Source organism: Condylura cristata, unplaced genomic scaffold (assembly GCF_000260355.1).
Source record: "Condylura cristata isolate star-nosed mole 26May11 unplaced genomic scaffold, ConCri1.0 scaffold00009, whole genome shotgun sequence".
Classification (NCBI taxonomy): domain Eukaryota; kingdom Metazoa; phylum Chordata; class Mammalia; order Eulipotyphla; family Talpidae; genus Condylura; species Condylura cristata.
The window spans coordinates 45,286,338-45,303,097 of NW_004567110.1; the positions used below are offsets into that span (position 1 = coordinate 45,286,338).

The 16,760-nt window shown below is 37.2% G+C and overlaps 1 protein-coding gene across 6 annotated transcripts in view; it reads left to right on the top strand.

Moving 5' to 3' along the window:
• The window catches only part of EYA1 (EYA transcriptional coactivator and phosphatase 1), a 147,149-nt gene that overhangs the window by 88,157 nt on the left and 42,232 nt on the right, over nucleotides 1–16,760 (top strand). For all 6 annotated transcript variants that reach the window (XM_004679806.2, XM_004679804.1, XM_004679807.1 and 3 more), the window contains 2 exons: nucleotides 3,850–3,989; nucleotides 5,317–5,400. In XM_004679806.2, the coding sequence (XP_004679863.1) occupies nucleotides 3,850–3,989; nucleotides 5,317–5,400 (224 nt within the window). The remainder of the gene's footprint in view (nucleotides 1–3,849; nucleotides 3,990–5,316; nucleotides 5,401–16,760) is intronic.

Consider the following 16,760-nt stretch of genomic DNA (forward strand, 5'->3'; position numbering starts at 1 on the left):
AAAAAATATTGGATTTGGCAATTATAGGCCTTCATTTTAGGAATTATCATCCTTATATTTCTGTACCTTTTGCTTTCCCACTAATCTATCTCCTGAATATGTCCCAAATTTGGACTTTTAGTGTATACCAGGATCTCTTTGACTCTTGATCTTTTGACCAATTTGAAGTTATTGATCATCAGGTCCAACCTGACATACTGTTTCCTCTAGAATACACTGATCTTGGTTTTCCTTCTCATACCTCACCAACCCTTCTCTGCCTGTCTGGCCTATATACATGGCATGTCTTTCATTAGACCCCCACTTCTTTGTATATATTATGTTAGATATCAGTTTCAACCCTAAATCCAGCCCACATTTCTTCCCTGAGCTACAGAGCCATTTTTATGTGAATACCCACAGATTGTTCAAGTTCATTATTTTGAAAGATGAACTGAAATTCTTACTTACGTTCTTGCCTATAATTTCTCCTCCTTTATCCATTCCCTACTTCATCTTATAAAATGCCAGTGGCATAAGCATCATCCTTGCCTTCCTCTCTTTTCCTTATCCAATTAGTTAGCGATTTCACTTCCTAATGACACATAAAGTCTGTAACTGTCCTGCCCCACTACCTCCAGCTCTGCCACCACCATCCGTCACCTGGATAATTGAATTGTCCTCCTTGCTGGGCTCCCCTTTTCATTCTTAGCCGCAGTGTCCTTGCCACTGCAGCTACAGTGGCCTGCCTAAAGCAATGTGAATTTGATTACGTTGTTCCTGTGTTGAATTCTTTGTCTTCCACTCTACCCTCATTGAGGTACTTTTCCTTTATAGAGTCAGGTCAGAGTCATGGACTTTTTTTTTTTTTTCTCTTTCAGTTCTTAATCAGTGTTCTCTCTTTTTATCTTTTTCACACATGCTCATGTGCCTATGCAGAGAACATTTATGTTCTTCTAGCTCATGAGTCTGTACTCCTTTTTTAGGAAGATGTTATAACTTTGTAAACCTGAATTATGTAGAATTTCTCTGGTTTGCTGGCATTCTGCTTTCCTATGACAGACACCTTTTCATAGTGTTTTAATAATTTCTATTTGTCCAGGAATCAGTGACTTCCTCTGAATTTTAAGCTCCAAGAAGGCAAGAATCATACCTTCTTTTACTTTAGATTAGAGGTACAGTGCCTCAAATAGTTTGGACAGTCTTAAAGTGTTTGTTCAATGAAAGGAGTGCTCTTCTGAGTACTTTTACATCCATTATCTCAGTGGGGGTAAAGTTTAGCTATTTGGAGAGGATTTTAATGAAACATGAGCTGTTGGTGGATTAGAAGACTAAATTACTTGTGTTGTCTTGCACTAGTAGGAGTAAGGTGAAGTTAGGAAAGCTGGTTAAGAGTAGAAGCATTTATTTTCATCTCATGGAACAAAGAAGGTTTTTTTTTTTTTTAAATTAGTTTGCAATCTTTAAATTTTACCTTCTAATAAGTTGAGGCCTCTCAGGTGTATATGTGTGGGTTCAATGTGAAAAGTGGTTGGGTTGTCCATCATTTAGGTCCCTTTTCTATATAGGAAAAAACTTTAGGTGACACAGTTTATCCTGTCTACTTTGTCCATTGATATCCCTCCCCCCACTTCGGGGAAGGCTTATAAAAGTTAAGTAATCAATTTAACTGAAGATTTTCTGTCCTTAAAAAATTGAATAGAATGTATTTGAAAGGTGTATTTGGGTTTTTTAAGCAGGGGAAAATAAGTAAATATCAAAAAAGTAATAGGCTGTCTATAAGAGGAAATCTAGGCTAACTCAGTAATATAAACTACCCTAAGGACAAACTTAAACCCTGTAAAAGTCAAGGCAAAAAGTATAATGTGATAAGATACACTGCCTTATATCTCTTAGTATCTTCTTAAGTATGAACATCTAAACACTAAAGAACTCACAATTCAAGACAGATTTTGTAGTCAAGTATTTGAAGTATAGGTAAGTTAAATTCTAACTGGCACAGCTCAAAAGTAGATGCTCTGTTTTAAAATGATTAGAGATTGGTATGTGTTTTCTCTTATACCACCACTCTTTGGGATTCTAGATGGATGTAGATAGCCGAGTATTTAAAGGAACAGAAAGCCCAAGACTTTTAAAAACACAGTTTTAAATCCAATGAACTCCATAAAAAATATTCAGTTGACCCCCTAATTCTCTGTAAATCATGGATAAGAAATGCTTTATTTGGCGCAACTTCAGCAGAGAGACCATAGTCAGCTGGCTCGGTAAGAAAAGCAATCTAACACAGATTTAAAGAATGCTTAGCTTAGACTAACCTACCTTAGATTCTGATAGTTTCGTGCAGTAAGATAACTCAGAAATGCATCCCAAGTAACTCCATAAAGTGGCCCATTGGATGGAATTGTTTTGGACTTTCTGACCTTAATTAAACTTAGGGGTTTGCAAATCATAGTAATGGTCTCAGAGTATGAAGATCACCAAACCTCTTCACATGAGAAAGTTTGCTGTAGAAGAGGGTGTATAAACATCTAAAAGTAACAGGAATTTATTCAGATTTTTCAAATAAAGAAAGGCACAAGGTTGTCTTGTGTGAATTAAATGAAACTGTAAAATTTGACTCAAAGTCCCGCATCGTGGGGCTTTAGAGAGCACTTAAACTTGGGGGTAATCCCAGGATCACATGGTTTCACACACACACGATATTGGCAGAGATGAGGCTGATAGTACATTAATAAAGGCTACCAGGTCTTCACCTGTTCTTCATTTTGTGGAATGTAGTAGTACAACAGTGTATAAGAAAGAACCATCATTCCTCATATTACACTGAGAAAATCCAGTCCCTATCTAGTAGAGAAATCTGGCAAAAAGCTTAGGCAGGAGAGCCAGTGCAGTGGCACATCTGGAATGTGATGTGTGAACTGGGTGAAGAAAAACAAGCCTAAGGAGTGAAAATAAAGGTGGTTTTTGTTATTCTGCAATCGGGATAAGTCTCCCAACTCCATAACTACTGCCCAATTATTTCTCAGAGGTTGATGGGAATTGTCTTAGTTTTTTTTTTGTGGCTCATATGTGATTATTTCCAGTCTTTAATTTTTGCTGATGAGTAATTTTTTTAAAGATTTATTTATTTATACAGAATTGGAGTACAGGCTAGAGGTGTAGGGGCAGTGAGAGGATTCACCAGAGACAGTGAGCAGCAGAATAGGCCAAGTGACGAAGTACACTGCTGAGGGAGCAGCGGGCAGGTCAGGAGAGATCTGCCGCACCATGTGGATCACCTCCAGGGCCAGGATTGAACTCATGCGGAAGTGGCTTTAGCTTCTTTGTGCTGTGTTTTAACCCGCCATGCCACTAGGGAGGGCTGCAGATGAGTAATTTTAGTGTGCTGCCTGGAGTGGAAAATTTGGTCAGACAAAGACCTAAAAGAATGGTGGGATAAATGCAATATAGAGTGTGAGCATCACTTGTGTATCAGCTCTTCTTACCTAGTGACTTGCTTGTTCTCACATAAAATGGAGGAAATAGGAACTTTGAAATTTTCCAGAAATGTGACAATATGGGGACGGACAAGCATTGTATCATCATAGAGAACCAGAAGGAAAATCTGGGCAACTCAGTACATCCAACCTTAACACATCCAACCTCAACACAGCCTGGCATCACCCCCCCTTTAGTAAATTGTAGTCATTTATGAACAAGTCCTGGAATCAAATACCTCAAATTATTTACCAGTGCAGTAAGAGAAACTACAGAATTTCAAGAGGATGACATTTTTTTTTACTCTACAAATGTCCAATGAATTAAAGCTAAATTAATCCTGTCACAATGGTTATAGAACCAAGAGATGAAAGTCCTTCTCTTTTTCTACAGAGTACAGCACAATCCACAGCCCATCCACGCCCATCAAAGATTCAGATTCTGATCGATTGCGACGAGGTTCAGATGGGAAGTCACGAGGACGGGGTAGACGAAATAATAATCCTTCACCTCCCCCAGATTCTGATCTTGAGGTATGCTATTGCCAATGCCTAGTGAGAAACAAGATGTCTTATAAGTAAATGGTAGTTCTATATACTTGCTGAATAGAATGATTGGGGTGTTGAAATGTCAGTTTTCTTTTCCATATTAATTATAGGTAAGGCATTTTTCTTTCACTTTAATTATAGGGTAAGCAATTATTTTTCTTTTCCCTTCTGTTATATCTACATGGTAAAGCATATGCTTATTTCTCTCCAAGGAGCTAGAGTAAATTATATCATCTTGCTTGAAGAAAACTCTCTTGCACTGCTTTCTATCATTGCCATTTCAATTAAGTGTCTGTTATACTAAAAATGCTTAGTAAAATCCACTTTGAAATTAAAGACACATTTATGTGTATTGAGAAAGGAAAGTCTGGAATGTTCTACACTGAAATGGTAATCACCTTATGAGACATGTTTTGGTGGAGTTCAAAAGCAGGAGGGATTATATAAAACCTTAAAGGGTGGTAAATTTCATAGCTTTGAATCCACTGCAATTAAGTTTATGTTTTTTGCCAAAGTAAAATCTGATGGTGGAAAACATGATTATTTTGGCTGAAAAGATGAAAATTTTCCAGCAGAATCTATGTGTCTGAATATGTACTGGTATGAGTGGGAATGGGATGAAAAGCAGGCTTGGGAGGTCTTTTGTGGCATCTCAGAGACCTTTTCAAAATGAATTCCTGCAAATCCAATTCTAAATACTCCAAGTTGTGTCTAAAAATTTGTGTTACATGTCTGTTTAATTTGTTAACTATCTGTTATCTGAAGAAATCCTGTCCAGAACAATTTATATTCTGTCCATTTGCTAACAGCCCAATAGGTAAAATAAAGAGAACGGATGATGTAAAGTTTTAGATTTTATGCACTTTTTTTTAGTATTTGGCTTGATTAAACATGTGATTGACAATTTTAACACTTCGTAATGAACACAGAGAAGAAATTTAAAAATGATAAATGATTTTTGGTGGGTTTACCCCATGTCTCAGAAGTTAAACAGTCTCATTTTCATTTCTTTATTTTCTACCTTTGCTATTGAGTTAGAAAGAACATAAATGTATGCTGAAGCTAAAAGAGTGTGTTATTGTTTCTTTGCTTTATTTATGTTACTGGTGCTAATATAACTTTTTTTTTTTGTTACCTCATCTGAGGTTGTGTTTACAACTGTTGTATTTTAAAAGAATTTTTAAAAATTTAAACAGAATAATACAAAATTTTCATTTGTCTACTACTTAAGACTACCTTTTCATATTCATGTCAATAGGATATCAGTTTTCTCAACCATGAAAAAGAAACTGATTTGGTTCTTCTCTTGTAGAGAGTATTCATCTGGGACCTGGATGAGACAATCATTGTTTTCCATTCCTTGCTTACTGGGTCCTATGCCAACAGATATGGGAGGGTGAGTACTAATAGACTTCAGTTTTTCATTTTTTTAGAGTAAATATGCCTAGAATTGAATTTATGTCCAAATGGAAATATAGTCTAACTTCAATAAATTGAAAATATTAAATAGTAAAATAATTTGATTTTTTGATGTAGTAAAATGCATATATATTATATGTAAAAAAATATGTGAATAAAGCAATATTTTAGGTCCTTAAAAATGAGGTAGAATTTATACAGTTAAATCATTCTTATTTCAAACATCAGTGCATTAAAGTGGTGAAATGATATTTTAGAATGAGGCATGAAAATACATAGATGACATAGATCATTTGTGTTAGTTTTTATTTACCCTGTTTTTTTTTTTTTTATCATTTTATTCCCAGTACATTCAATGGAGGAAATTCACTTGCCATGGTCTTCAGTAATTATTATTTCATCTCAAAATACCTGTTATAAATACGTTTTTAAGTTCCTTTGCTATGGGGCTAAATTTATGTGAATGGTATGTGAAATCGAGTTGCTTTGTGACAGTAGGTACAATAGATCTATATTTGAGTTGCTGCAATACTTCTCTTGGTGATGTAGGTAAAGAATGTTATTAGAGACCACTTTCCATGAGTAGTTTCAATATTCTTCCTTACAATTTCCCAAAACCTTATAAATCCTTTTTGATATTTTGTTTAGTATTTCTATAAAGCCTAACCCACACAAATTATCATGTTACTTGTAGTGGCTAGAGTAATTTGAACTATCCTATGATTATGGTATTTCTTGTATTTAAAAATCTTTAATTAAATATCACAATTCTTAGGTTCTTAAAGCATTTAGTTTCACTCTTTAGGAACTGAATTTGGTGACTTGGTATTTATCACAATTAAATATTAAAGGTATCACACATAAAACATGCATGCTGTCTTTACAGACTTCACCCAGATACTCATTGTCTTGATATTTATGTCACTAAGGCTATACTGAGTGCCTGCTACATAAGCACAGTATGGAGGAATTATCCATTGGGCTTCACAGTATAGCTTTCTTTTCCACAGTCCTAGAGATGCATCCAATCAAAAAAAAAAAAAAAAAGACTGGAAAAATATACATCTGTAATAAGAACATTCAACTATTCCACTATTCAACCGTGTTCAGAAATAAGTACGATATATCCCATCTTTATGTTAAACAATTTTCTGTGAGAAGATAATAATTAAGCAAAGTGCAATTTATGAAAACAGGTAGCTTAGAGCGAGGTGCTGAACTTCCATGGGCTGCTGCCTTCATGTTAATCTGAAATTCACACCTACTCTCAAAACTCCTGGCTGCTTACCATATCTAAACAAAATGTTCACAAATACCTTGAGTTTTATTTTTAAAACTATCAGCCATTGGTGTTTTGAGGCTTTACCAAGTACTATTTTGGTTGCTAGTTTTAACTTCTCATAATGGGACATATGATGACAACTTCAATCTCATGTAATTTAAATAAAACAAATTTATGTATTTTTGAAAGTATGGGTAATTTCAGCATTAAATGTAAACTTCTTCATGTATCAGTTGTGGAGCCAGGGAGAGAACAAGTTCATTAAGTCTGGCTGGGGGAGGTATCCAGAGTATGACTTTGAGCCTGAGATTGGAATGACCACAGAGGACAGTCGGTCATGTATTCCTCAGGAGAAAGAGTTTTCTAAGCAGAAGAATTGGCAAATGCCAGGGCAGGAATGGGAGTGATGGTGAAGGACATATTCAAGGGTGACAGAACTTAGTGGAGATTCAGTGTCGTGACATAAGCTGGAAGGAAGGCAGCTATCAGAGTTCTACCAGGAGTTTCTCTCAGGAAAGTGGCTCGTTGTACGTGCCAACGTATGTGAGTTCTTGAAAGAAAAGCAAGAGAAAATCTTATTTCGACTTGTAGATTACTTTGTGGAATTAAAGGTCAGTCGAAAGAGAAGTGGAGAAAAAAAGAAGAGAGTTTGGCAGTGATCTACAGAATTTGCTCCTAAATGTTCATCTAAATCATTAACAATAACCAAGCTGATCAAACGTGTTTTGCCTGCCTTTTATCTCCCTAGGTTTTGAGAAGTCTCAAAGTAGTTCAGGGACAAATCTGGTGGAGCACAAATCTCGTGGTATTTATGAGCATTGTCAAGGGGAGCATGTGGCTGGCCCTTACTCTAAGGAATATAAAGAAATGAATGCCTGACAATGTGATAGCTGTTCTGTCTCTATGGGAACCAGATACTTGAGAAGTAGCTTAGTCACAGTAGCTTAGGCAACTCAATGAGGAGGCCATTCAGAAAGAGGATACAGGATCTGGTTGATATAATGCAAAATTAGGGCATGTTACAGCAATATGTACAAAAAAAAAAGTTTGAGAATGTCCCACCTTCCATGTAACCCTAGCTGTGGAAAGCAGGCATGCTGGGTGTTATAAGGAAGTGTTGTTTTATAACAAAGGTGATTGGAACAAAAAGAGGGTGATAGGTCCAGTTTAGGATTGGACAGGGAAGAGAAAGAAACTGCATATTGGAAAATAGTCCATGAGTGTTACTATTAATTAGGCCGCTGAAAATGATATCTTTACTGTCCAGAGAATTTTTAAAAGTTGCTTTCAAGCTGAACCCAAATCCCCCAATTTTGTCAAAGAAAACTAGTCTGATTTTGTTCTTTGAAGGTACTCTTTAAAATAGACAATATATCATCTAATAATCTCAAAGTGTACACCCCAAACGGATATTACAAGTATGTGATATTATCACAGCCATGATCCCCTGTGTGGGAGGTTTCCCAGGATATTTTATCTTATGCCTTGATTATTTCAGTACTTTTTATTGCTGCTTAACACTTGTGCCTCTCATGGAGTTAGGCTCTCTCATGGAGTTAGGCTAGAATAGTTTTTTAAAATATTGAGTCTTGGTCCTCATTTTATATAAAAACCTAAACATGAATACTTATAATAAAGCTTACATTTTTAAATTGTAGGCCCTACTTACTAAGAACTTCTAAGCACCTACTACTCAGTAATTCAACATTTATGCTCTGAAATTGCTATTAACCAGGTCCATTTACAAATGAAGAGACTTCAAAGAGGTTAGGGACCAAATGTGGAAACATCTAGCACTATACATATCTAGCATAAAATCAATATTGTGATTTAATGTGTATTAGTATAGTTGAAACTTGACTATAAAAAAATAGCAAACAGACAAAAAAACTTGATTGTGGGATAGTAGCCAGAGAGTAGTATGTGGGAGTTTGTATGAAGTAAGGTTGTGTGGTGCACCTTATGGTGTGATAAAATGAACTCCAGATTTTAATTCAAACAGATATCGATATAAACCCAAGTCCTGATATTTCAGTTCTTTACCTTGGGCAAACCATAAGGATGACTACTTAAAATACAATAGTTTTAAAAATAAAATTTTATCAATAACATCTCAAAACAATGTAGAGGAGACAAAGGGCGGCAGGGATTAAGTCGCGTCATGAATTGAAAGAGTTTAGCACTATAGTTTAGTAATAATAATCCAACAGTAAGAACAGCACATGTGACCTATTGATAATGCGAAAGCATATCCTGTCTCAGCATTTGTTTGACAATGCAGCGATGCTAAGAGGTCCCACTTGTCACAGTGAGTTTAAATAGTTTTGACTGTGACCATTCAATACATGAGAAGAAAATGGTGATGGCAGTTTAGCCTATTGCTTCAGAACATTCTAGGTAGAGTGTTCTGAAGTAAAGATTGCTGTATTTATCCTTTTCAAGGGAGTAGCTGTAAACTGAAATCTTTTGGGGGGGATGACCCGCTTTCATCAAGAGATGCAAAACTGGGCCTGGCACCCAAGCAGCCAGACATGCAGTGCCCCCTTGTGTCTCCCTGAGTCTGTGGAAGATCTGGTTACCTAATAAAACAGTCTTTTTTTTGGAACCTCCAGACCAAGGATTGGCAAATTTTTTCCATGAGAGGTCAGAAAGTAAATATTTTAGGCTTTGTGAGCCAATGCCTGTCATACCTACTCAACTCTGCCCCAGTAGTGCAAAAGCAGCCACAGACAATATGTAAACAAATAATTGTAGCTACATTCCAGTAAAACTTCACTCAAACCAAACTTGAATTTTATGTAATTTTTGTGTCATAAAATCCTGTTCTTTGTTGTGTAACTTTGGTTGTTACAGATGTAGAACTGGATGGAGACCAGATATTAACAGATCATTATCTCATAGATCAAATCTGGTTCAAAACCTGCTTTTATAGAGCTTTCAAACCAAGAATGTCATTGAATACTTTAAGGTGCTGTTTTTAAAAAAGCGAAGAAGAATGTTTTCAGAGACTGTAAATGACCTGTACAGCCTACATGTCTTATCTCTCATGTTTAGGAAAAAAGTTATCTCCCCTGATCTAGATCTTAACTTTGTATTGATTAATCTTATCCCTTCCTGTAGGGCACCAGACCAGCTCAGTGACATCCACACTGTAGCCAACTTGAACATGAACACATTGCAGAATCAAATTATTTATATACATCTAGGGCTTTGATGAACACATAAATTTGTCAGCATGGGTGACATGGTTGTAGCAAGTAACCCAAACTGTTACACAGTAGAAATGCATCTCTTGTTTAATGGTCTCCAGTGGATTTTTAGGTTGCTTGATGTGTGCAAGGTTTGATCTTGTAGGTAATGGCTGTGTCATCTTAACATGTAGTTTCCAAGCTCCAGTGATCACTGTAGTTGGCTTTCCACAAGGAGAAAATTTGGGGTGCTGAATGGGAGACTTGAGACCCTACCACCTCTGCTGGAAGGGAAAACAAGCCTGCTCACACAGTCTGGTGTAAAGGACACTGGGAAATGTAGCTTTGTCATGTGTTCAGGAAGAAACAGAGTGAGTGTTGGCAGAAGGGTGACCACGGCAGCTACAGTTCTCAGTCAGGAACTACTTGGCATATCAGTGAAGCCCAAAGTCCTCATGGTGGTTCTGGTGTCCTGGCAGAGCAGGATCCCAAGATAGCTGTCCCAAGAGTGATGAGTGACCCATTCAACCCTAAAGGATGGTTCCCTGATTTTAGTGTCGTTTTGTATATCAATTCCAAGTTAAATCAGAATGAGGAAATAAGTTATGGTTCCAGATAAAACTTTTGGATCCTGTAGAATGACACTGTATCTAAGCTCTGAAAACAAATAAAAACAATACTTTTGATTCTTTGGGGGTATTTCCAGCTGAAAGAATCTTCTTCTTCACCCTTTCTTTGCCTTTATCTTAACAATCGTTCTGTTCTTCTTTACCTACCTGCTCCATCCTCCTAACTGGCACATACAGGTAACTGAAGTATGTGTTCTTGCAACCCTATGAAGAAAGCCTTATTATTTTTTCTTGCATATATTAAAAGAAAGACACTGAACACATATGAATCACTGCAGTTTCTCACCACCTCATTGTGCCTGCCATGTTAGGTTTGGGCCTCCCTTGCTTGGCGGTCTTCGGAAAAGTGCCTTGTATCTCTAAGGGTCACTTACTCTCTTTAACCTTCCCCTCTATAACATGGGAGCAATTGCAGGGCACTTGAGAAACAATGGAAAGCACCTAGACAGATAAATATAGCACTCCATAAATAGAACTTCTATAGCTTACTTAGGGGGTTCAGAGAAAAGAGTGGGCAGTGATGGTTTGCTTCAGGTAGCAGAGAGGGAGATGTGGAAGCACAAACATTTGGGAAAATGATAGGCAAAGTGGCTGGCTGACTATACAGTATGTTTAAAGCATCATAGTGGCAAAAGATGAGTAGCAGAAAATGGGTTGAAAGACTTGGCAATAAAAACACTGCCCTTGGTTCAGTGTTTACAGTTTACACTTTTATTCAGTTGTACCTTTGACTGTTTCCAGTGAGGAAAACCAGGGCTCAGAAAAGTTTCAATGACTGGCTCAGGGAAGCACATCTATTAAGTAGCACCACCTGGAATTTAATCTAGTCTTCTTGTTGGTCTGTCACTCACCAGCGAAGGCTGCAGGGAGCATTGAGTAGCAGGATGTTGAGCTGTGGCTGTGGGAATACCACGGACAAGACTTAGACAGTGGGGTGACATGATGGCAGTGTACAATTTGGAAGGTTAGCTTGATAGCAAAGAAGATTAATGCAATCCTCCTCATAGAATATAATAAAGACCAAATAAAATGGCTGTAACACTAGAAAAGCAAGAGAGATAGTGTCAAAAATGAAATCTAGATAGGTCTTTTGATTGGGTTTAGCTGTTGAGCCTTTTCCTTGGCACCATGCGGGTCCTGTTGTGTTGAGACCAATTTGGCCAGGTCTGCTGTGGCTTTCTTCTACTACCTCCCTTTTTGTACCACTCGCTGGCAGATGTCCCATGCTTGAGATTCATTGGGTTTTCTCCACAATCAGAATTAATCTTTGGAATGGTAAAGTTCTCTGTCTTAATTCAATGGAGGTATTATTTCACAATGTTGAAAGGGAGTCTCGTAAGGAGGAGAAAATTAAAGCAGTCATGTGTCACCTATCTAATCAGTAAAAATGACCTGATTAGCCCCACCACAAGTTTGGAGTTTTAAGAAAATCATTCCAGCAGTAGTTTAACCGTGATTTGTTTTTCATGTACATGCACGCTCTCATGGTAATCCAGATTATTTCCTAACTGGTATCGGAACAATGCCCAGCCCCCCCAAACTTGAATGGCATGCCAGCTGTTCAGTGATAGGGGCTGATAAGCCTCTAAAAGGTCAATACCGTAGTGGTGGTCTCAGAGCTATAGGTAGGTAGGAAGAAAACAGAGGACCCCTTTGAGCTCATATGTGCACTTATCATTTGCATAACACTTAGTAACATTTTTTAAAATATTTTAGCATTTTTTTTCTTTCCTCCCATAACAGAGCCAATTTCCTAATCTCTTCCTAATCCTTCCTTGTGCGCAGCCAGCATGGGGCCTTAAAAATAAAGGAGACTTGTATGTTAGAGTGCCCAATCCTGTTTTTCAACTCCTTTTTTTCCCCACAAAACAAAGGATTCTGAATGGGGAGAATTTATTTTAAATGACATCCAGACCCTGCTTGTGGCTGTAATTTTAGCATTCTAAATAAGGAATTGTTGAAGAGTCCAAAATGGGTATTTTTTCCTAATACCGCCCAAAGATTTGTTCTTGATTTGAGCATACTTTACAAGATTTTCACATTGACTAACAAAGCCTCCTAAAACTGCTTCCATTGTTAGCAGCACACCTCACTGGCCACTGCAAGTCTCAGTAATTGCTTGCTGGTAGGGGCTTAGCTGGCCACGTAGGATCAGTGCACTCAGAATGGAGTAACTTCATCTTTCATTCCACATATTCAGAATGCAAGCACCACATTCTGAGGAACTAGTCATACATTCAGTAATAGCCCAACCATCTTTTAATAGCTATTTCTAACCCCAGATTAATTCCTTAAAAGGTAATTTTTGAAACATGATATATTCTACTTTGTGATCCAAAATAAAATAAAAATTACTGGTTTTGTGGATCTGAGTATGTAATGGTGTATGTATTCAAGTAGAGATGCAAAAGACATCATAGATGTAAAATGTACTTCTGTAATAAAATAGTAAAAGGATAATAACTCATCTGGAGTACGATAACGATCTAAAATTAGAATAATGGCTTAGGCATTAGACTATTTCTTGTAGGTCTTAATTTATAAAGAATTTAAATGGGAGAAATTCTATATTTGCTTCATTTATTTTACCATATTTTTTTAATAATTGAAAGTGACTGAATTTTTAGCAAATGAATAACTTTGGTCTTTTTAGAAATAAATAGGAATGTACCCATTACATGTTTTGCTTTCAGTTTAGAAAACTAAGAGGGGAAAAGAGATGGAATAAAAAGACAATATGTGTAAGGGTGTGTAAGTGTGAACCAGAGATACATTAAAGACAGGAACAATTTTTTTTTTCATGCTTAACTGTGTGTCTAAGCAATGAAGAAAAAGCACTTCATTGTTAACATTTGATAGTATTTGTAGTTCTTGTAATGAAGCTGAAATAACTTAATAGTTAATGTAATATTTGGTATTTGTGTCATTGTTAAGATTAAAAATATTAGGCTATAACTTTGAAAAAATGTTGCATAAATGGAAAAGAATTCTGCCATGGCCAGATGAGCATTTAGCTTTAAGATTTCTAGAGAAAGTACTTTGTTTTTAATACTCAAAAACCACTCTGGACCTCATTGTAAAAATTCAAAAAGGACAAGCACGTTTCCTTAAACTTTGTACTTGAGGCTGAAAGGTCTATGAATACCCTAAAAGTAGAATTAAAAAAAAATGATTAAGAAGTGTTAAAATAATTTTTAAAGCAATCTCAAATCTTTGTGTTTAGAGAGGGTCATGCTCGCTATTAAAATAGATTGCTGTATGAGGCTAAGACATGAGAATTGGAAGTCCGTGCATTTCCCCCTTCAAAAGCAGTTTTGAGGTGTTCACTGAAAAGACTTAACACCAAAGATCAGTGCAATACTAGAGTTAGTAATGTAAATGTTCCCATGATATTTCTCAACAAAAACGGGTAACAAAGTAATCTGAGTAACATGAACTTCAATCTGGTCATTGGAATAAAGCCTGTGTTGTGTAAAAAATACGCACAACCCCTGCCCAGCAGAGACGCTGCCATTTTGATAAGTATTCACATTGGCCGGGTTCCTTCACAGCCCTTTATGATGAAGACCACACAGGAAAGGCACACTTGTGCCATCATACCACAGCCTGTGCAGTCACTGTTGAGGCTAGAACTCGGACTTTAACACTAACTAGTTACGTGGTGGGTAAGTTAAGTTACTCAATCTTTAGACCTTAGGTCCCTCATCAGTTAATGTGAATAAAACGCGTGTGTTCGAAAGATTCACTTTGGTAATATATTTAAAGTTCTGAACACAATGTCTGGCACATAGTACAAATTACTACAACTACAATAATTGCAGGTCAATCCAGACATGGGATTCCCTGTCCCAGCTACAAAAAAGATATACCAAGATTCTGCATTGAAATGAGATGTGAAGTTCAGGCTATTAACATGGCAACACTAAGTTGTTCATGCCAGTATTTTTGGAGCAACCATATTTCTAAGAGCCCAGTTATCCATCAAGCTGATCTGCATGGAAGCAACTCTGGGAACACGGAGTACGACCACTCCCAGGAACATGGGCTGCCATTGCTTCACCCAAAAGATGCTAACCAAACTTCTTGGTTTGAGCTATTTATTTAGAAGAGATTCTTCTTCTTAGGAAATTGGCAAAAGGTGTCCATATTCCAGAGATGTGAAACTGAGCAGTGCTGGTTTTGTTCAGACAGTCCCTGAGTTTATACTGCTTATCACTGTTCTAAGATGTGGCTGGTCAATTAGTTACTAATTAACCGGCATTCTGAGTGAATATGTAAAACACCATTTTAAGTAGATAAAATGATGCTGCTATTCAAATGTTCACTTTTTTCCTACATCAGGTCACTGGGGATGATTGTTATTTTTTACCAACACTGAACACGAACAATTAATAATTTTTAATGGATAATTTGAAATTATTATTTGTCACTCTTTTAATCCTGTAGCAAACCAAGGAGCGCCATTATGCCATGAGTTATGTTAGGTCCCATGCATGTAGAGATAAGGGTAGAGAGTCATAGTTCTGTTCTCCTACGACAAGAACACTAACAGTGTGACCCGGTGGCCAGTAAGCCTGGCTGGGAAGAGGCAGACAGGGGACTGTCAGCTGAGGAAGGTGCTGTGAGAAGCAGCTCTGCGCAAGGATGCAGGACACCGGCTTGCAATGTGCTCAGATCCCCCCATCTATCTCTGTGGGTCGCCAGGAGAGACTGATCATGTCTCCCAGTTTTCTGGCAGCTCTTTGGTGGGAACTTCTGTCCCCTACTTCACTTTTATACTAACCCTTGCCTAGTCCTTTTTGAAGAACCGATTTTTATGATCAAAGCAATAGTTTGAAAATCTAGGTAAGTGGGAGGTAAGCAATTGTCAGACATTTGTGAAACTTTTGTACTTGTTGAAGTGTTTTAATGTTTTCTAACAGAGGTGAGAGAATGGAATCCCAATAGAAGGGCCCACAGAGCACAGTAAAGGGGACTGTTGCAGATAACCATAAAAGGAACATGGCTGAGGAAAAAGTGCTGGTGATTATCAAAGACAGAGTGCCTTATAAAGGTCCACATGTGAGGATTGTGATTGATTTGATGGGATTTGCATGTAAAATGGATAAAGAGAGATTGGTTAGAAGAATGCCAAGGTTTGGGATTGGTAGGGTACCATTCTCCTAAAGAAGGAACACACAGTAGGTTTCCAGAAAAAATATGAATCTAACTTGTAGCACATTGAGTTTCAGGTGCCCTCTGGAACGGCATCTGAAATGACCAATAGGTAGCTGATAGAAGAACGTACACTAGAGACCTAGGAGAGAGGGGAATAAGGCGGTGGTTGAAGCCCTGAGGGTGTTGGGGTCTGTGTGAATAGACTGAGGAAAGGATGAAAACAGTTCAGGGGCCACTGCGATGATGAATAGTCATTGTAGGAAGATGTCTGACAATATCATGGATGCCAGAGAAGGACAGATGTCAAGAAGAGATTGGACAGCTGTGGCAAGTACCACCAAAGAGTCAAGTTCAGAAATGAATGGAAACATTCGGCAATGAGATTAACTGAAAATGAGATGTTTCTTTGAAGTGGAGGCAAAGTTAAAAATAAATTTTTCAGAAGTGATATAACAAAAATGGTGCTTTAAAAGCAACCATTTTTATTGCTACAGTTCTGGAATTTATTGTAAAGCACAAAAAAATTAAGATTAAGCCAAGGGCATGATGATTTTAAGTCTCACTTGAGGTCTAAAAATGTGTTCTTTCTTTCTTCCTTTAAAGATGCCAAAATAAACCACCAAGTTACAACTAATTTACAACCTATTCACTGTTAACTTCTGTGACATTTAACTTGTATCAGGCATGTTTGAAAAATTTGAAAGGTCTTAAAAATGATTATAAATGGAAAATGAAATCTAAAGGTGATGAGAAATCTCGTAGCTGGAAAATGGAAGCAGGTCTGTTACCAAGGTGGTCTGTCTACTCTTCTGCTAGTTTCCTTTAGGTAAAACACTTGGGGTGACTTTGTGCAGTGCTAGCTCACAGGCAAATCACAGCCCTGCTGCAACTCAGTTTTCCAATCTCTAAAAGCAAAAGTAGTGTGTCCTCAAGTTCTCGTTTTGAAATCCACAATGAATTAGTGGGTTATGAAATGGAAAATGTCAGAGTATACTCCCCACAGTGAAGAAAGTCTTGTTTTTACAAAGTTAAATTTCAGTTTTCAGCTCTGTGTGTGTGTGTGTGTGTGTGTGTGTGTGTG